This window comes from Crinia signifera, chromosome 12 (genome assembly GCF_055691185.1).
Source record: "Crinia signifera chromosome 12, ASM5569118v1, whole genome shotgun sequence".
NCBI classification, from domain to species: Eukaryota; Metazoa; Chordata; class Amphibia; order Anura; family Myobatrachidae; genus Crinia; species Crinia signifera.
The window spans coordinates 75,293,790-75,314,855 of record NC_139228.1 but is presented as its reverse complement, the minus strand read 5'-3'; the positions used below and the strand labels follow the sequence as shown (position 1 = coordinate 75,314,855).

General features: G+C 44.3%; 1 protein-coding gene across 1 annotated transcript in view; it reads left to right on the top strand.

Annotated features, from left to right (window-relative positions):
- FANCM (FA complementation group M) overlaps positions 1 to 21,066 on the top strand; it is a 176,710-nt gene that overhangs the window by 133,463 nt on the left and 22,181 nt on the right. The window contains exons 12-18 of the mRNA XM_083167295.1: positions 592 to 743; positions 1,442 to 1,597; positions 4,957 to 7,024; positions 10,867 to 10,949; positions 11,064 to 11,135; positions 19,591 to 19,671; positions 20,573 to 20,729. Of these exons, the coding sequence (XP_083023421.1) occupies positions 592 to 743; positions 1,442 to 1,597; positions 4,957 to 7,024; positions 10,867 to 10,949; positions 11,064 to 11,135; positions 19,591 to 19,671; positions 20,573 to 20,729 (2,769 nt within the window). The remainder of the gene's footprint in view (positions 1 to 591; positions 744 to 1,441; positions 1,598 to 4,956; positions 7,025 to 10,866; positions 10,950 to 11,063; positions 11,136 to 19,590; positions 19,672 to 20,572; positions 20,730 to 21,066) is intronic.

The following is a 21,066-nucleotide window of genomic DNA, read 5'->3' as shown; positions in this document are numbered from 1 at the left end:
ACAGAAGGTCAACATGACTTAGGTCAACACAAGAAATAGGTCGACATGGGTGTAAAGCTGGCCATACATCAGAAAGATCGATCTTAAGATCGATTGCGCTCATGATTGTGCACAATTTCCCTTGAAATCCCCGGCAGTCCTTGGTGGTTTTTGGACACACAATCTACACACAATCAGTCATACAATCTATCTGCTGCAGGATTGTGTACACAAGATGTACACAATCTGCATACAATCCTGATATATATATATATATATATATATATATATATATATATATATATATATATATATATATATATATATATATATATATATATATATATATATATATATATATATATATATATATATATATATATATATATATATATATAGTCAATGGTGCACGGCGGCACTCAGCAAGCAAAAGAATAACACAACGCAGGTAAATGTCCAAACGTTTTCGATGTATTAGAATCACATCTTCATCAGGAACAGGAATATGTTTAAAAAAAGGGGCTAGACTAGATGGGCCAAGTGGTTCTTATCTGCCGTCACATTCTATGTTTCTATGTTATTGTCCCATTAATGACTTCCTTCTGCACACAGCACCTGACCGCACACAAGACTGGCCTTTAACACATGCAGAAATAGAGACGTGGAAGCGCGTGTATCGCCTGACGGAGGCCGATGGTATAACAGATGTCACTCTGCCCAAAGCACAGTTTGGAATCTACAGCGATGCAGACACCGGCCCTGTGGTGAGTAGCGGATTCCACCACGTTGCAGACTTCTGCCGTACAGAGCCGCTTTACTGCAGTTACTTTATTGATTTTACGAGAGCAACTATGTTAGAGTGCCCACTTTGGCTACAGTAACGTAATAGGACGAAAAGGTAATGTACACCCAAACATAACGCACATCACATCCACAGGCAGGAAGGCCAGAAGCATCGTCTGTGTTATGAATTAAGTGGAGGTGATTCAGTCCGGCAGGTGATTCAGTCCGGCAGAACAGTGGGGAATCAAGTACTTGCAACTGGTAGTAACTATGTTAGGCCAAATTGGGCATTGGCGCCCGTAGGTCACTCGGCTGCTGTCAGCGTCTAAGCTCTTTTTTATATTCCAAATGTATTTAACACTGTAAAGTTTCAGTATATTCTTCCAGTACAGTTCTATAATGATGGTGGTTAATTCAGATACTTAAATGTGTCCACACAGCAAAGTTACCAAATGCTGTGATTTTATTTAGGGCGATGACTTTACAATGTGGATTTCTGGCCACTTCATCTCCGAAATATCGTTATTTGGACTTGTTCTCAACCGGATTACAATGTTCTGTTCTGTCGGGTTCTCAAATAAAAAAAAATAAAAAAAACAATTCAAATATAATTTTTAAAACGGATGTAATAAAAAAAAATAAAACAACGTTCTCATCTTGTATGATTGTATCTATTTAGGACCCAGCAGTCCCCGGAAATGTCCGCGAGCTCTCCCTGTCAGAGTGGAAATTGTGGCAGAATCGGCCCTTACCAACGCACTCGGTCGATCACTCTGTCCGGTGTAAGAATTTTATTGCGGTCATGGACCTGATTGAGCAGATGAGACTGGAGGAGGTGAGTCTGGTTAGTGTAGACATACACTGTTTTGGCCATTGATAGGGTTGGCCGTCTCATGGGGCCTACACACGGGGCGATGTCAGGGATCCCACTAGATCGCTTAGAAATTGCCCCTATATCGCTCCACGTGTAGGGGCAATAGTATGCTTTGGACAAATCGAATTGATTACCGCTCGGGCCAGTGTTCTCCCCGGAGAATGCTGGCCCTGACAGATCGCTCAGCAGTACATTACTGTGCAGAGCTGTGTGCTGAGCAATCTACAGTGCTCAGGTTGCTTAGCAGTGTCACACCCCCCCCCCCCCCCCCCCCCACGTGTGTAGGCCCCATTAGTCCACTGCATGGAGGATCCACATTCCCAGCGATATCATTGTTATGACAGGTGAAACCGCTACTGCAGGGGTGGCCAAACCTGTCCTCAAGATCTACCAACAGTTCATGTTTCTCAGGCCACCTGTGGATCTATAGTAGGAATGAATGCAGCGTTTTTGAAAATGTGACCGTTGGTAATGACTACAGCTGTGCACCAACTATGGAGTCTGGGAAATGTGACAGTTGGTAATGACTACAGCTGTGCACCAGCTAGGGAGTCTGGGAAATGTGAAAGTTAGTGATGAGTACAGCTGTGCACCAGCTAGGTGATCTGGAAACCGTGGATCGTTGGTAGATCTTGAGGACTGGTTTGGCCACCCCTGCGCTACTGGATTTCGTATATTTAACTTTAACCTGTACCGCTACAATACCTGTTTTGTTATCTCTATCTCCGGATGGGAATTACCAAAACCTTAAACACAAATCTGAATAATATTGGAGTGGACCAGCAGTCCAGATCTGAGATTTCTGTACCACTATGCATTGGTATGCTGGACAAAGAATGTCCAGGCATTTTGGCCTCAAACTGCAGAGTGATCTTGGCAACTTTTGTTGGGACTCCTCCCGCAAGGATTGCTTTTTAGAGAACTATTGAACGATTATCAAGTGACCGCACATGCCCATTGCACACGCGCGACCGCAATTAGCGAATATCCCTACACATAGCAGTCGCATAGCAATTTGATTTACAGGAAGCCAGCATTTAGGGGTGGAAACATGCCATTTTTGGGGGTTTGCCAAAACACAGGCATGCTAGGGCGTTTTTTGGGCGAGCCTCTTACCTCACCTTCACCCGGTTTCTTCAGAAGATTTGGAATCCCTAGACTGACGCAGGTGGGAAAAAAACTGTTGGATGTTCAGTATTTGTGAATGGATCTAGGAAAGGATCACTAATTGCGACGCATTCACAATTTTGCAATAGGCATTTATTATTTATTTCTGGGCAGTGACTTTTTATACGCAGGCAACTGCTGTTTCTCTAGAAAGCCATACAGAATAAGGCCCGATATTTGTTTAATTTTGCCCAAAAAATTTCTGTTGCAATAGAAAAAAAGACCGTAACTTTAATCTGGATACTAAATAGACGTCATAGATGTTAACAGTGTTTGTAACAAGTCTAGTAAAATACTGTGTTTCTCGCTTCCTCGTTATTGTCCGTTTCATGGAAGTTTGCAGAGAACAGACAAAACACATTGTTCTCTGCACTGCTTGACATCGCCTCGGCATTACCCTCCTGATAAGTAGGTGCCCGCGTGGTCTTTCTTTCTGGAGCTTCATGACACTCCGCAAGTAGGGTCATCGGCTTTTGTCAAGGCCATAATAGAGTAATGTGTTTTTCCACTTTTCTCTTCTGCATCTGGCACTTGATTGGCAGAAGAGCTGTCCTGATGGGCTCGTTATCACACAGTCACATTCACAAGATAAGATAATCATTCTGCAATCAGGAATTAGATTTGGGGCCTGTGTTTTGTATGTTGGATAAATCTGGCTCCGTGCCTCATTATACATGTATCTAGAGCACAGGATTTGCACTTTTGAAAATGGTGTTCTATGCAGGCAGCATCCATTGGAGGCTTTCTGTTGGGACGCTGCGTCCTCTTTGAGAATCTCACCCTGTGGCAGTTCCTTAGTGACTGGTGACGTTTTTAAGGATCTGCAAATAAGGGAACATTTTACTTAATTTCCATTTTTTTAATTTTTATTTAAGGTAATCATATTGGCCACTAAAAGCGAAGGCGTACGTCTTAACGTGACTGATGAATTTAATTTGGACGATGTCTGTGTCAAGGCGGTTTCCACCTGCTTTTTTTTTTTGTCCAACAAAATCTAAATTAAAATAGGGCAATTGATGTCCACAGTGTGTTCCATATTTAATACTGTTAACCAAAACCAATGAAAAAAAATAATGTAGAAAATATGTATAAAGATATTGAGTCCAGAACATATACTTTAAACATCTTGGCATAGCATAGATAACCTAATTCAGACTGGATCGCAAAGCGAACACTTGTCAGAAAGTGTGTATATAAAGGCCCAATTTTTTGCATTTTGTGATGGGTTATAACACCAGGCTATAATGCCCCAGTGCGCATGCCTGATTCAGAGCCACATGCAGTGGCAATGTCACTTTGTTAAATCGGTTAGTTTCCACTGCGCTTCCACAAGGTTCCCGGGAAACTCCAATGGCGTAGTGTTAGACCATGGGAAACTCCTATAGTGTAGTGTTAGACCGTGGGAAACTCCTATGGGGTAGTGTTAGGCCGTGGGAAACTCCTATGTCGTAGCGTTAGACCGTGGGAAACTCCTATAGTGTAGTGTTAGACCGTGGGAATCTCCTATGGCGTAGTGTTAGACCATGGGAATCTCCTATGGCGTAGTGTTAGACCATGGGAATCTCCTATGGCGTAGTGTTAGACCGTGGGAATCTCCTATGGCGTAGTGTTAGACCGTGGGAATCTCCTATGGCGTAGTGTTAGACCATGGGAATCTCCTATGGCGTAGTGTTAGACCGTGGGAATCTCCTATGGCGTAGTGTTAGACCATGGGAAACTCCTATGGCGTAGTGTTAGACTGTATATATGCACAAAGACTGCAGAATTTGAGAAGCACCCAATCAGGAATGTGATGTAGAAGAGCTGGGAGGTGACTAGTCACGGAGATGTCCCGTCTTCTTGAATTGGTGGCGAAAGTGGCTACATACACAGAAGTTTAACCTCTCATATAGGAGGGCATACTCTGCAGGGGAATCTGTAACTGCCACAGGTCTGTTACAAGGTTCTATGATGCGTTTAAAGTTCCACCAATCAGTTCTATATACACATAATCAAAGATCTCCAATAGCCATGGCCAATAGCCATGGCCGCGTCTCCTGCAGAATAATCCCTTCTGTCTTTATTGTAGCGTTCTAGACCAGTAGGAATCCTGTATTATGACTTATTTTGATTTGGGTAACACATGTATAATTATTTTTTCTCATTCTTTGCAGAATGTCTGCAACTATGATCTAGAAATGAAGTCCTACTTGCACAAGGAGGATGTTCGCCCAACAAAGAAATGTACTAAAGATAGAGCGGTTTCGTCGAACTGTAATTTGAAGCCAAGAAAAAAGTCTCCACTCCTCAAAAAACTAAAAACTTGCAAGAATCCAGATTCCTTTTTAGTGACTGAATACGATGAAGATTTTAAGTTGGTGTCCAAGACCCTTCCTAACACAAAATCATGTTCTTCTGAAGCGGTGAATACAGTACCGGTGGCCGATAGAGTAGGAAGAGAAGAAGCAGGTGTTGCGGAAGAGGGTATAGATCTTGATGATGCCAATCCGATGGAGACTGAATGTTCTATGGAGGTCTCTAACAATCCTCCAGATCTAGACGAGAAGTCGGTGACAATTTGCCAAAGTACTGTATTAAAATCTCCAAGTACAGAGGACTTTGGGTACCAAAGCTGTAGCGAAGATGCTGCTTCGCTTTTATCCAATTTCTTTTACACACCATCTATACGTAACGGTCAAGGCGTGTTGACGTGTTTTGCTGATGACGGTGTTTATGACCAAAGACCAATGATTTTGCGTGTAAAGAAATTCCTAACCTACTCCCCTCCACCATTGAGTGAACTGGATTCTCTCTGTGATGAAGACATTTCCACTGGTTATTTACCAATCAAATTACCTACTGTACCATGTGAACATTCTAAGCGCCAAGTTTCAAATGTACAGGGAACACACAATCCTATAAATGAACCGGAATATTTAGGCAATGAAATGTGTCCTAACGAGGTAGAAAATCATGAACGAGAGCCATGTGACAATGACATTTGCGCTTCACCAGACCACATTAATAACTGTGAGGTGGAGACGATTAACCCCAATCGCATTGTAGAGGGAGCACAAAATGATTCCCAATGGGATGATATTTTTGACTGTGAGAGTGAAGAAGCTTACATTGAACATCTTGACCCTCCTATAACACACAGTCCTATCCAAAACCGTGACCACACTGAAAGTCCTGAAAGAGTCATTGAAGGCGTTCCTAAGACACACCTTCCCTTTAAGGACCATGAGAAGAAAGAAAATCGTGAAACCAAATTAGAAATTGCAGCTGATCCCCGTAGTCTGAACCCTTTCCTTAATCGAAATAAGACACAACGTGATAATACGGACATTGAGGTTACACGGACACAGAGCCCTCTCCAGAAAAACAACATGGTAGAAAGCCAAAATTATTCGGCGGAGACTGAACTCAATTCTTTTCCTGAATACATAGAGGAGAGCTTCGATTTATTTGAGGATGAAGCATTTGCTGAGATAGACCAGTTGTCTTCATATGGGGCAGGCAAAGAAAACAAACCCAATAATGGAAAAACTATTGTGAATTTTAACATGTTTGATTTATCTGCACTAAACGAGGACAGTACAGAACCACCGGAAAACAACATTTCTTTGCAATCCCATGCGAACAAACAGCACATAGAGGATAACGATGAGTTTCGGCATGTAGAGAAGAACGATGAGTTTCGGCACATAGAGAATAACCATGAGTTTCAGCACATAGAGGATAATGATGAGTTTGATGGCTCTGGGGAGTTATTTTCTGTTAATTTTGACCTTGGATTTTCTTTTGAGGATCTCGATGATGCAGAAGTTAGAGATATTGAAGATGACCAATTGGAGAATAAATGTGAGGCAGAAACCAATCAGTTAAAGGCTTTAAGCCCTCCGCAAAGGAACATTCTTGGTGGATGCAGTGTTTCTACTCCTGTAACCTCGGGAATTGGAAATCCTTCCTTTGGAAGATTGTCCGAAAGACAAACCTCTCTAATTTCACCGTTACGGTCCTGGACACCTAACAAGTCGGCGTGTCCTTCATCATCATTTCTAACACCATCAACTAAGTTGAAAAACTCTGAAATGTCTTTCAGTTTTAGACATAGAAATGATCTGTATACACCCACCACCCCGAAATCTAGACCGAGGAGTCTCTCTTCAGCTACAGTGAATGTTAATCCACTGGGCACAAATCATCCAGATGCTAAGGTCGGCCATTCTATAACTATAGGTAAGTTTTTGACATATCCATGGTTGTATACAGCTTACTTTTATTACATATATATATATATATATATATATATATATATATATATATATACAGTATATATATACATACACTGTACGACCACATGTAAGAAAAACCACCCAATAACATCAACTCAAGTTATTTAATGGTTATGTTGCAATTTGGTATTCTGTACGTTTAAGTGTTTCCAGGATAACCTTCTGCAATATGACCCTCGGTAAGATGTAGTTGGCGCAGCGATAGCTCTTTATGGAATTGCAGCAGGAGGCGTCTATTACAACCAGTAACCACCTGCTGAAGTAGGACTCCGCACCAGATCACTCCCTACGTATCGGGCCAAATCGGATGGGCCAATTTTTAGCCCAACTTCGACATCCAACTCGGATCCCCCCTCCCGGCGGTAGGGAACAAATCACATGTGAAAGGGGCAGCATTCGATCTTGCCGCCTGGGACCTTCCCTGGTTGGATCGCCATACACTGCTGCGATACATCGCAGTAGTGCATGGCCAGCATAACAACCCGCAATGTAGAATGTCGGTTATATGGCCTGGGAGAGAACAAACCGAAACATCAGATTAAATCTTTATTTTAAAAGTGGCTATAATCTCTTTTATGCTGGTATTCTGTAGTTGTGGTGTTTATATAACCTCTCCTCTAGCGCATTGTTGGGGGTCCCTCCCTTGAGAACGGTACCGCTTGTCATGCGCTAATTTTTATAAGGGAGCATTACTGAATCATTTTTTTACCACGGTGGATGAGACCTAGTTCTAACTGGCTGATCAGGTGGCCAATCAGAGCTCAATACTCATATGTCAATGTTGTAATTCTTCCGCTAGGACTCGATGTTGGTTCAGGGTATGATGGCGTATGATGGTGTGTGTTGCATGCCGCAGAATTATGTGACGTGTTTCAGAAAATTGATGTAACACACTTAATTTGTGTAGCAGAAAGAGAGAAAGCACAGAATGTCTGTTATGGTGCACCTTGAAAACAATTGTACAATAAAATGTAACTTTTAATGAGGATGTTTAAAAAGTTGCGAACATATAAAAACACACTAACATACATATACACACAACTGGTGATTTAAAAGAGGAAAAATCCTCATGCAGTGTTCCCCCAGATTGTAGTATCAATATCAAAGATTTTATTATGTACGTCTCCTTGTGTGTATGCACCTAGGAGAGACCCACTTGTAAGTAACTGTTTAACCCAAGAACAGTTGCGGTTTTTATGCGACCCTTGAATAAGATCTACCATGAGATCGGGTTCGTACGTGTCAGTTCAATCTGTGTTGTAGGGAGGCTGACTGCCTCGACCCTATCAACTGCGGGTACCTGAGGTGTGTGCCCGTGCAGGGCCTCAGGGGGATCAGATTGTTTATTAGGTCGGGTGACGGCTGTCAAATCCTGACCTCTAAGCAATGGGGTTCCGTGTACCACGGAGACCTTTATAGCGCAACTGTTTTGTTTTATCAATCAAATAGTAAATAAGTAGGCTTGCAGTTAAACAGAAATAATTATAAATAATTGCGACTTGTAAATGACCCTTAAAATAAGATCCACTATGAGATCGGGTTCGAGATGCACGCTCAATATTGTATTGCAGGGAGGCTCAAGACTGGTATGTGGAATCGGACCGTGGTGCAGGGTGTGGAGAGCGTCTCCGTTACCTGCCCATGTAGTGGTCACCGTTACCGTGTCTAAGAGAATCGCCTAATCTCTGCTGGTGGAGAGCGCCTAAGGTATGTGCCCTTGCACGGCCTCAGGGGAATCGGAGTGCTGCTTAAGTCAGGTGACGGCCGTCAGATCCTGACCTCTATAAGCAGTGGGGTTCCGTGTACAGTGGAGACCCGTCAAGCGCAACTATACATTAATCAAAATACAGTGGTAAGTGGGGAAAGGGTATGGGGGGACACACTGCGTGCGGTCGGCGCACGCTTCGCAAGAGCTTCGTCAGGACCACCCCCAGGGCGTCCGGAAGCCATTTTTATACCTTAACTCCTCCTCATTATTATGCTAATTAAGGGAGCGGTTAGTTACACACTGAAAGTAGGTCATTGATTGAATCAATCAATTCAATTGTTTAGCTGACAGTCTAAGTCAGTGTTAATTGTCTTATGTTTATTATTTTAAGAACACTGTCTCCTGATTGTTTTTGAATACATTGTGTCCATTCTGAAATCAATAAAGACTGGACAAGAATTGAGCAGTGCAATATATGATGAGTTGATAAGGTTAATTGCACGATTAAGGGGTAATTTGTAAATGTCATTGTTTATTAACAAATAGGTCTCCAAGGGGATAAGATAATTTAATACTTGGATGAGAAATCATGTAGGAATATACTAAGGGACAACATTCATAATGATATTATTAGAACGTTTAATGAGTCTGCTGTACCCCTAGGTAATGGGTGGCTGTATAATGTTAGGTGTGGCGTGTTGCGGCCAGATTATCTGTCCAACGTGATATATTGATTTTGCCTACAGACCAGGCGATCTATGAGACAGTACAATTCTCCAGATTCTTTGAAGATAGATATCTAGTTGATTCTATACGGCGTATTTAGGCATGTAGAGATACTGTAATGGTATTCCTAATGTGACCAGTACATTAGTGACAATTTATGTACGCTCTAAGTTTTGTTATGTATCTGGGTGGTCACCCGCATCAACTTTGTAGTCTGTGCGTTCGCACAGTTTCATGCGTCTCCATATCTTGGAACATGAGGGTGGTTAAATTATAGCATATCCTTAGTCAGGAGTTGTGAGGTACAGTCAGTAAATCCCTTTTTATTCATACATGAAGTTGGTGATTAGAGGCAAATGACTACATACAATTATGCCAACTTAAAACAAATCTGCACCCCAGATTATCTTCAAATGATGTAGAGACCGTGAGTTCCTCCTAGGTCTCTTAATAGGATACTGTTACTGCAATTGTATCCAATATGTTTCAATTTAAAGAACAGAGAAAAAGATGATCTTAAATAGGGAGGATATAATCTGGAATCTGCCTGGTTTGGTTTATTCTAGTTCTGTATAAGCGATCTCCTTGGTGTTATGTATAATAGTACATATTGTTACATATATGGTATAATTTGTGAGTGAGGTGTGGAAGAGGGAGTTATTTGAAAATACATTTGGTGAAATCCCTGTGATGATAGTGATTCGATTAAAGTGCTGGGTCAAGTGCTGGGGGGATGTGTACCCCCGTAAATCCATAGTCAATGAAAGTATCGATCAGGGTTGGTGATGCTGATGTTGGAAATGTCGAAAGATACGTGCGTGCAAAACTCATAAATACAAAACAAAGTGTATGAAAAAAGTGCGAAAAAAAGGAGGGGTGAAGACATTTTACCTTTCAACCTGTGACCATGTGGACCTTAGGGATCGGCGTCCCACTGAATGCATTCCATCATAGAATACATCTTTTCATTAGGGAGAAACAAAGGGAACAGAAAGCATTTGGGTTCTGCAGATTGCGCCTGTGGCAATGAGAGCTGTGATCCGTAAGCCGCCCACAGGTCGTAGGCACAAATCCCATATAAACAGTACAGGATCTGTTCTCCTTTTGTTCACACTTTCAAACAATATTTAGTTTTACCACACAACTGTTTTGCGACAAGCACACACACACACACACCGCGGGGCCAGGTCTGCCAACTTCCAGGTAGAAATGATGTCCTGGGGCAGAGGTATTGTCCGCCTGACTGCTGGATGCTCGAGCACAGTGAGTTTAATTGCAGCCGCTCTCCGCAGCTTGGCCTTTTCATTCCAAATCCGATTGTCTGTTCTGGGATGTTTGCCGTCTCTCCACAGGTAGCAGCCCCGAGAACGAGGACGATGTCGTTGTCAGGCGGAAGAGAAAATTAACCACAGGCGGTGTCCTCAAGTCACCGGAGGTGAGTGCAGCCAATCTCGCAGCAATGCCCGGGGAATCTCAGGGATGCAGGCGAGTCACTTAGCAATGTGCTTATTTCTCTGCGCGTTCATTTGTTCCCAATTTTCTTTTCCAGACTGCAAGCAGCGAGTGTGATTTCGACTCGCCGATGCCCGCGGCTAAGAAGCGCAGACATGTGTATAACACAGTAAGTCTTCTGTCGGTTCATCACCAGCTGTCTTGGAGTTTCACGTTTCGCAGAACCTCGAATGGCATTTTTATAAAGTTCTTTTTGAGAGACAAAAACTTCTATGACGAGTGATGCCGTGGCGTCGCCCGGTGCCAGGTTTAGGTGATGTGTTGCTGCAGGTTGTAGCCTTTGGGTTGACACTTGTAATGCCGACACAAGTGTCTACAGTTATGATGTCAACTTTGCTAAAATGTTGATATTCTCAGAAAGTCAAAATTAGGGATAGACTGCAGAATAGAAGCAGGGGTTAAGTACTAGGGGTAGTTTACGGTTAGGTACTAGGGTTGGGGTGGGGAGAGGTTCGAGTTGGGCCCTAGAGCAGAGTTGGCCAAACCTCAAGATCTACCAACCTGTGGATCTACTGTATAGTAGGAATGAATTCAGCAGATGTGAAAGTTAGTAATGACTACACCTGGGCACCAGCTAGGTCAGTGGTTCTCCACCTCAGTCGTCAGGACCCCAACACAGTTCATGTTTTCCAGGTAACCTGTGCATTTTTAAAAAGTGACAGTTGGAGATACAGAGGTCAGCTGCTGGTGACCTGGAAAACAAGCAATCTGTGGGGGACCGGGGTTGAGAACCACTGAGCTAGGTGATATGGAGAACGTGGACCATTGGTAGATCTCGAGGACCGGGTTGGCCATCCCTGACCTGAAGGAACGGTGTTAGGGATTAGGGTTATGGGTTGGGGAGGAGAACTTACCTGAACACTGAATCAGCCGTCAGGAGCAGGTAAGTCACCGCTGAGACACCAGAAACAATATATTCATATTTCATCTGTGTCCGCATGATGAATGTCAACATGGTCAATGTTGACATTATGGGGGAAATTTTCTAAGATGAGAGTTCTATTTCACAAGGGGTGTTGCTATGGGAAACCAATCAGATACCAGCTATTCTTTTCCAGAAGGTGCTAAATCGATAAGAAGTAGATTCCTGATTGGTTGCCATTAGCAACATCCCATAGAAATTGAATAGAACTCTCATCTTGTAAATTTTCCCCTATGACTGCCGACCTATCATACCACACCGGTTCATGCAAGTTCACCTACATTCAGGCTTGCCTACCCTCCCGGAATTCCCGGGAGGCTCCCGAAAATCGGGTCCCCCTCCTGGGCCCCCGGGAAGGTCGGCAATCCTCCCGCTTTTGCCTGGCAGCCCCCGCACCCCCTTTATTACCGCACTAATTACCATTTTTTCACGGGTCCGCGGCAAGGGGTAGGACTAAAATGACGCAAATCGCATCATTTCGCGTCATCTGATGAGGCTGCTAGAAAAGTCATTTCGCTTCTCCCGGAGAGGCTGCTAGAAAAGTCGGCAAGTATGCCTACATTCGCTTAAGCGGAGTGCAAAACTGGTATCCTCCTTCGAGACTTACAATACAAAAATCTAATTGGAGTGCGAGTCTATAGAAATGTGCCAACTCCAGCTACAGCAGGGATGACCTCATCCACTATGGGCAGTATTCAATGAGCATTTTGGCGATGTGCAGCGAATCCTGTTTAGGATTCGCTGCACATTCGCCACTGCTCGCCGCGTTCCGGAGCCTCTCCGGCTCAAGTATTCAACGAGTCAGGGGCTCGCTGCCCCTGACCGGGAATTTTAACTCCTGCGGCGATGCCGCAGGGAGCCTGAGGACGGCGGCAGGGAGATGGAAGTCTCCCTGCCTGCCCCAGAATGTTTATGTGGGGGGAGGTGGGCTCCCCGGGAGCCAGGCAGCACAGGCTGCCCCCCGGGATAGCCAATAGGGGACCAGGTATTCACTACACCCAATCGTGCATATGTAATGATCGGGTGCAGTGAATATATGAATATCTAATGAGCGGCTCGGCTCCCGGCCCCCTGCTGGCTGGTCTGTGCAAAAAAAAAAAAAATCTTTTTAAATTAAATATATATTCATGTGCTTACAGCACATGAATAAAAATAGCATGCCCCTCCTCAGAATAAAATTCCTGATTTTTTGACACCAAATGTAAAAAAACAAAACACTTTATTTTAAAAGTTCACCTTCCACTTCACCATAAAAAGATAATGATTGCTACTCGGTGAATCATGGCGAAAAAAACCTTGAAATGTATTCGCCATCTGGTCATTGAATAGGGTGATTCACCGTTTTAGTCAAAAATTCGCCTTACAGCACAAAATCGCCATAAAAACCTGGCGAATCAGCCTCATTGAATACCGCCCTATGGCTGCAGACACGCCAACAGCGTGCCAGGTCCATGTGACTCCACTTATGCCGAGCATCTTTACGCCTTAGTTGTGACATAAGCGCTTCACAAGACTGCACGTATTAATATGATATGGGTAAAGCTTTCTTGTGAAACTGGTTTGTTACATTGCGACGAAGGTGCAAATTGTACTGGAAGCGTTGCACGGGAACTGGTGGCTCACTAGTGCCAGGAATGTCACGTCGCGGGGGTATGAGGACCCGTCTGTAACCTAACGCATGCACAGGTGTCTGTGACTATTTCCCTCCTCCAGATCAGTCTCCTGCTAATCTGCAGGAGTGGAAAGCCAGTAAAGAGTTACCCAGGACAGCAGTGTTTGTTCTAAAGCTGGGCACACCCTGCCGCGATATAGCAATGGCTTGCTGTACTATAACAACCAATCATGGACATTGTTTAGTATGTGCAGGTGATTTGCACACCCACATAGTCACGTGCAATGTGGTCCGGTTAGTTGTGCTGCACGGGCAACTGGACAATTTTTGGCATGCAACCTGGTGTATTATTGATGAAGGGTGCAACCATATATCAATGTATCGATTCATCTATCATTAAATAGAGCAGTCAGGCTGAAGGGAAATCGGCCGGATTGCTGATCGCACCAGTGTGTGCCCGGCTTATGTTCCTGAAACTGTAACCAGCAAAACTAGGAAAAGTAGCCGCATAATGAAGTAAAGTGTCCCGTGTCCAGACTAATCTGTGTGAGGGCAGTATCCTGACAGTTTTGGATAATGTCCAGCCTCATTCCATGTGTTTCTGCAGCTCCAGTCCCCTCAGTGCATCTCCAGCCTGTCCCCTTCTGTCTGCAGCCCTGCAGTGTCTGTCCAGAACCAGCCGGCCGCTACTGCCTGCAGATTCGGCCAGAACAGCTGCCCCTCCTTCTGTCTGCAGCCCTGCACTCCCTGTCCAGAACCAGCCAATCCCCTTCTGTCTGCAGCCCTGCAGTGTGTGTCCAGAACTAGGCAGCCCCCTTCTGTATCCTGCCCTGCAGTGTCTGTCCAGAACTATGCAATAGGGGGGTGGGGGGAGGGGAGTTAGGAGTCCGCACACACTTTTTATTTGAAATATCCCCTGTATTTTATTTAGGGGCTTGCCTTTAAATGCTGTTTATTAGGCAGCGGGTGCTATCCGGGCAATAGGATTGGAGTACAGGTTCAAAAAGAAAAAGAATTGCACTGTAGATGCACACCTGGAGAAAAGAATATTTCAAAAAGAGTAGAAATATTCTATTTTAGTTTTATTAAAATTTTTTAACTTTATTGATTTAGTTCAAAGTAAAAAAAGGGGAGATAAACCTGTCGGGATTTTTTAACATATAGAATCCGTGTGGTGATCTTGCCTTGTTGCTTGTGATATTTTCAAAAAGAGATTAAAATGCACATACAAACATACAACATATAGTGTACTGTGCTATTGCACAAAAAGATAGAAATGGTGAATAAAGGGATTAAAAGAGTTCCCCTTTTGCTGGCTTACAAAAAGACGTTGTGTCTGAGTTAGGTTCTTTTCTTGAGATACTCAGGTGTTTTATATGTCACCCTTTTTCCGGGGTTTTGTACCTCTCAGGTTTACTAGCCCCCTCTCACAGGGTTTTGTAAATCCTTTTCATAGAATTTGGGCCTCCTAGATTCACTTACCCCCTCTCACCGGGTTTTGAGAATACTGGGAGTAATTTTTAAGGGTTTTGTGTCGCCTTAATCGGAGTGTTATTTCCCAGACAGTTTTATTACTGAATTCCTGGTCTCCTTTAAGGTGATTGACTACCATCTGATTTTTTTTTACTTTGAACTAAATCAATAAAGTTAAAAATTTTTAATAAAACTAAAATAGAATATTTCTACTCTTTTTGAAATATTCTTTTCTCCAGGTGTGCATCTACAGTGCAATTCTTTTTCTTTTTGAACCTGTACTCTGTCCAGAACAAGGCAGCCCCCTTCTGTATCCTGCCCTGCAGTGTCTGTCCAGAACCAGCCAGTCCCCTTTTGTCTTCTGCCCTGCAGTGTGTGTCCAGAACTAGGCTGCCCCCTTCTGTATCCTGCCCTGCAGTGTCTGTCCAGAACCAGCCAGTCCTCTTTTGTCTTCTGCCCTGCAGTGTCTGTCCAGAGCTAGACAGCCAAGTTCTCCCTGCAGTGTCTGTCCAGAACTAGGCAGCCCCCTTCTGTCTTCTGCCCTGCAGTGTCTGTCCAGAGCTAGACAGCCACGTTCTCCCTGCAGTGTCTGTCCAGAACTAGGCAGCCCCCTTCTGCCCTGCAGTGTCTGTCCAGAACTAGACAGCCACGTTCTCCCTGCAGTGTCTGTCCAGAACTAGGCAGCCCCCTTTTGTCTGCAGCCTCTTCAGGTTCTGTCCAGAACAGCCCCACCCCTTCTATCTGTAGCCCTGCCGTGTCTTTCCAGGACCAGCCAGTCCCCTTCTTTCTGCAGCCCTGCAGTGTCTGTCCAGAACCAGCCAGCCCCCTACTGTCTGCAGCCCTGCAGATTCTGTCCAGAACCAGGCAGTCCCCTTCTGTATCCTGCCCTGCAGTATCTGTCCGGAACCAGCACGACCCCTTCTGTCAGCAGCCCTCCAGTGACTGTCCAGCAATGTTGGTTGGTTACTGGAGAATGCACAGAAGTGTATTCCATTTCATTATCCTACTGTCAATTACGCGACAGTAACAAGTAAGTGATCAATTATTTGTATACAGAAGTGTTCACACTTGCTGATGCCAGCTGTGGAGAGTAATGGCAGGGGGTGGTGGGGACATGGTGCCGACTCCCCTGCCGTGATGTCGCTGGGTACACAAATTGCTTGCTGCTCAGCACAATGTAAGTATAACCTGTGCTAAAGGACAAACATTTTGGAAATGCTCAGGTTGATTTTTGATCTCACAATGTTTTCAGCAGCCAATTATTCCCCATTTTCTCTACTTCCAGCCCAGATACTGTTTTATTGATTTTATTACCGGTTATTTATATAGTGCACACACATTCCACAGTGCTTCACAGAGAATGTGGTGAAATGGGGAGAATATACAAACTCCACACAGTTAGGGCCATGGTGGGAATGGAATACCATGCGTGTAATGAAGACCCTGAGGGGACAATTCAGTTGCTCCTCGGCAGAGGCCGCAACCAATGGGCACCTGATGAGGCATTTCAATTGTTTTGGACCCATTTATTGTTGCACTAGAACCTCCAGGTCCAGCCTGGCTTATTCCGTCTCAACAAATGTGTGTGCATGCCTGTTCTCTCTGCTGGCTGCATGTGCTGATGGGTACCGCATTAGCCTAGTTGGTAATGCTCCCTTACAATTACTGTGTGAGTAAAGTTGCAAATATCCATCATATTGCAGAGACCTGTTTCCGGTGTCCAATCTCCTTTGAGTCTGGTAATTCGGCAATGTCCTCTGTTATCGTTACGCTGTATTGCAGGGATGGGCAACACCGGCCCTCCAGATGTTAGTGAACTACACATCCCAGCATGCCTTGCATCAGTTTCAGCATGGCCACATAGCAAAACTAACGCAAAGCATCCTGGGATGTGTAGTTCACTAACATCTGGAGTGCCGGTGTTGCCCAGCCCTGCTGTATTGTGTATGGCATTACAGAGAACCCACATCGCCGTTATCTGTATTGTCTCCCCCTGTCCGCGGTGCAGGGACAGGACTGTAGGTTATTCAGCACGTTCTGGTCCAGGCCAAGTGAATGCTATATGCCGGATGATCAGACACGCGGAGGAGGCAGAAACGCGTCATTCTGCGTCTTTAGTAATTAGCTGATGATGTGAGCTGGCAGACGTGTATCTGTGACCTATACAGCAGATTCAGTCGGAAGCATATAAAACACAAATATGTGCAATTGGGAAGGGGGGTGTATTTGATTGTCAATGACTTGTTGTTCCTTAGCAACAAACTATCATCATTCTTTGAATAAATATGTTCAGCTGCTTTTCAAGGCCGGCAATGAAAGGCAGCAGTGGCCTGTGCATGTCCTTGGATGTGTCCTCCGCCAACGATCCATTCGCTTTTTGTTGTTCGAGTGAGTGACCCCCTGACCCCAATTTATGCAGTAGGAAATATTGTATATTTTATCGCTTTACTGTTGATCATTGCAACTTTTACTGCTGGTCATGTGTTTGTGTTCCACATCGCCCAGAGAGTTTTTTTTGGGGGGGTGTATAGTGTACCATTACCCACGTCCGCTATAACCGCTGAGGATTTCAACCTTATGATTGTTTTTTTTTACTGGTATGGGTCATTGGGTTTATTGTATTTAGGTCGACATGCATTGAGTTGACCACTGAAGGTTGACACATGACATAGGTCGACGTGGCTAAGGTGGACAGGGTTGGAAGGTCGACACAAGCTTTAGGTCGACAGTGGGAAGGTCGACATGAGTTTTTGAAGTTTTCTTGTCCCTGATGTCGACACGGACACCGTCAAAGTGTGACGCATCCCCTGCTTTGGACACAGTGTTCTCCCTCCACACTGTAGTGGATGGTAGGGCATGAAATACCGCCTGTAGGCACATGTCCGCTCCAAAAAAAAAAAAACACAGGAAAACCGCATGTCGACCTTTTGACTGTTGACCTTCCCATTGTTGACCTAATCTTGTGTCGACCTTAGCCGTGTTGACTTTCAGTGGTCGGCACAATGTTCCAACAACACTTTGCACTGTGCAGACATGGTAATTAGGACGGTCATACGCTGTGACAGGTCCAATAATACGCACAAGTCATCGATATCTGGCATCTGGTATCCTGCATTTGTAGTCCGTGGATATTTATGGAATTTGCTGTTCTAAGCTTTCCGTGGGTCAGTGTTAGAGGTGCCTGAAAGCAGCAGTGATAGCACTGTATGGTAATGCATTACATGTCCCCACCACCGGGCGGCCTGCAGCACTCATTGGTGCCGCCCATCGCAGTAGCCAGGAAATGTCCACCCTACAACCACTCATATCCCCGCCCTCTTCCCTCCCCCTAATTGGCATCAGAACGTGTCCTGCGCAGGACAAAAAATCTGTACTTTGTTGCGATGGACGCAGGCGCATCTGAATAATCCCCTCATGTTTTATAAAGCAGTACAGGTCACAGTAGTTATATTATAATTGGAAAAAGAGAGCGCTTGGTTTATGTGAATAAATTAATGTGACAAATGTTTTAAACTGCTGAGCATGGTACCTGTAAAAAAAACTGGGTTAGAAAATATACAAGATATAAGGCGGATGTTTATCAGCTCTTTTTTGGATATTTTTTGGAGGGTATGCAAAGTCCGTTTGTGGATGAGGTTTCCGGTATTCTAAGCTTTCCCGATCATACCTTTGTGTCCTCTTCCGGACTTGTGGGAGGATTTCCGAGTCTCACTTCGCCGCTTGTCAGTTTGTATACTGGCTTGCGGCACGCGTTCTCTTCTCTCCGTCCCGGCTTCTCCGTTCTGACCGGAAGTTCGGCTGTGAGCGCTTCCGGCCGTCGGCGGTTCTGCAAGCCAACGCGTTTCAAGCAAGGCTCTTATTGAATAGTCTGTGTTTGTCCTTGTGTGTTTGTGTGCCCTGGTGTCACAAGGGTTCCTGTTCCTGTGCCTGCTCAGCAGTTCAAAACATTTTTCACATTAATTTATTCACATAAACCAAGCGCTCTTTTTTTCCAATTATACCCTTGTAACCATTATTTGCAGAGAAGCTCGAACATATAGCGCAGAAACACCTTTTTTCCAATCTTAGTAGTTATATTATGTTATTTAAGGCATTTCTCTTTTTTTCCTTTGACCCATGAGGTCGTCTTCCTCCTGCTGCTAGACCCTGACCTTTACCACCATAGAACTCTTAAAGATTGGTCTTGTGGTGGCCTCAATCGCTGGTGGGGTTTTCACCATAGGTTTTGATGGTGCTTTAATACACACAGGTCATTGGGTGCAGGTTTAAAATGGCCAAACCACATAGAAATCCACCATGTCTATACTGTATTGGCAAGTTAAAGGCGAGGGCTTCTAGTACGTTTTTAAAGACCATCATTATGTATTGCTTATAGATGCAAAACGACATTACTAATATTTCTATTCGCTCCATCACTGAATAACCACAATTTGCTGAACAGTGCTTGCCCAGCCAGCAGGATGACGCTAATGTTACTGCTCTGGAAAGGTTCACTCATTTCATTGACACGAAGGGGGAGAGCTTTTGTGATTACTGTGTTTGTGTTTGCATTGGCAGATAGATTCTGGGGATGATGAAGATGACCAGCATAGGAAGCAGCAAAATGAAGCCAGAATCTCTAAGCGCACCAAGAAGAAGGTTTGTAAAAACTAAATGGAGGAAAACCAACAAATTCATCATCTCAGTGCATTGTTGCACACCAGTCATAAAGCGCCAGCAACTTGTGCAGAACTGACACATAACACGTAGAGATCCCTCATGACCAGGTGGAAGCATCCTAAGGCGAGGGATAGGGGATGCAGAGCAAGATTTAAGTGACTTTGTACTAATTATATTATTTGGGACGTCTACTACATGTAAATTATACTAGTAGCTAAACCCAACTCCTACTCTATTTCTCAGATGACCGTAAGAGCCGGTTACTGCGAAATAATTGATCTGATTACAGAGAGACCAGATCCTTTTATACAGAGCTTTTGTTTGTTGCATACAGTAAAGGTCTTTATAGGTGACATCTATAAATGTTTTTTAATCACTAGTTAAAAGCTCATCAAAATGACAGCTTTTGCAATGTACGTTCACTTTGAGCTGTAACCGTTTTTACTTTCACTTTGAACTGTGACAGTATTTAGCCCACAAACTCTCCACCGCACTGCCAGTCTCTGTCTCTCTCCTCCTACCTCCAAGCCATCCTCACAGCTCCCTCTCTCCATATCCAGCAATCTTGAAACAGATCAGTGTCCCTGCAAAAATTGCTTCCACTTTCTGTTAGTTTAGCACACAAAGGAGTCATTTTGACCGTCGAACGGCCTCTACTGGTCAGTGGTAGTACTTCACCGCATAGAGGGGAGGAGTAGTTAGCCTTGTAGATGGATTAATAATAACAGCAATATTCCAGGGAGAATTCACCAACTGACACATTTTCCATTTTACTAGGCAGAGTGGTGGGGAGGGGGGTCGCGTTTGTTCTGCATTTGAATCTGTTTGTTACCTGATGTCACATAATAGATGTACAGTATGTTCTCCCCTGTTACTGTAGCATGCAGCCAGACAGTTTCTAGACGATGAGGCTGAGTTGTCTTCTGAAGATGCAGAGTTTGTGTCATCTGATGAGAGCGTTGATTCCGAAAATGGGCAAAACACTTCCCTTGTGGAATTTCTCAATGACAACACTCAGCTGTCTCAAGGTCTGAATGGTAAGTGACATATGGGGATGGCTGTCACTCTGGGAGAATGATGCAGTTCACTGTCGTGGGGAGAATGGCCGTGTTCTGTAGGGAGTAATAACGGTGGTTCGCTGTGTGTGTGGGGTTGGTGACTAGTGGTGGGGGTGGTGATGGCGGTTTGCTGTGAGGGGATTGGAGAGAATGGCAGCTAACTGTTGGGGAGGCAAAAGCTCTTTGCTGTTGGGGTGGAGAATGCTGGTTTGTGGGAGAGGGGGGGGTGCAGTTTGCTGTGGGGAGGAACCCGTAATTTACTGTTGGGAGATGGGAGAGAATGGAAACTTGCTGTTAGGGCAATAATGGCTGTGGC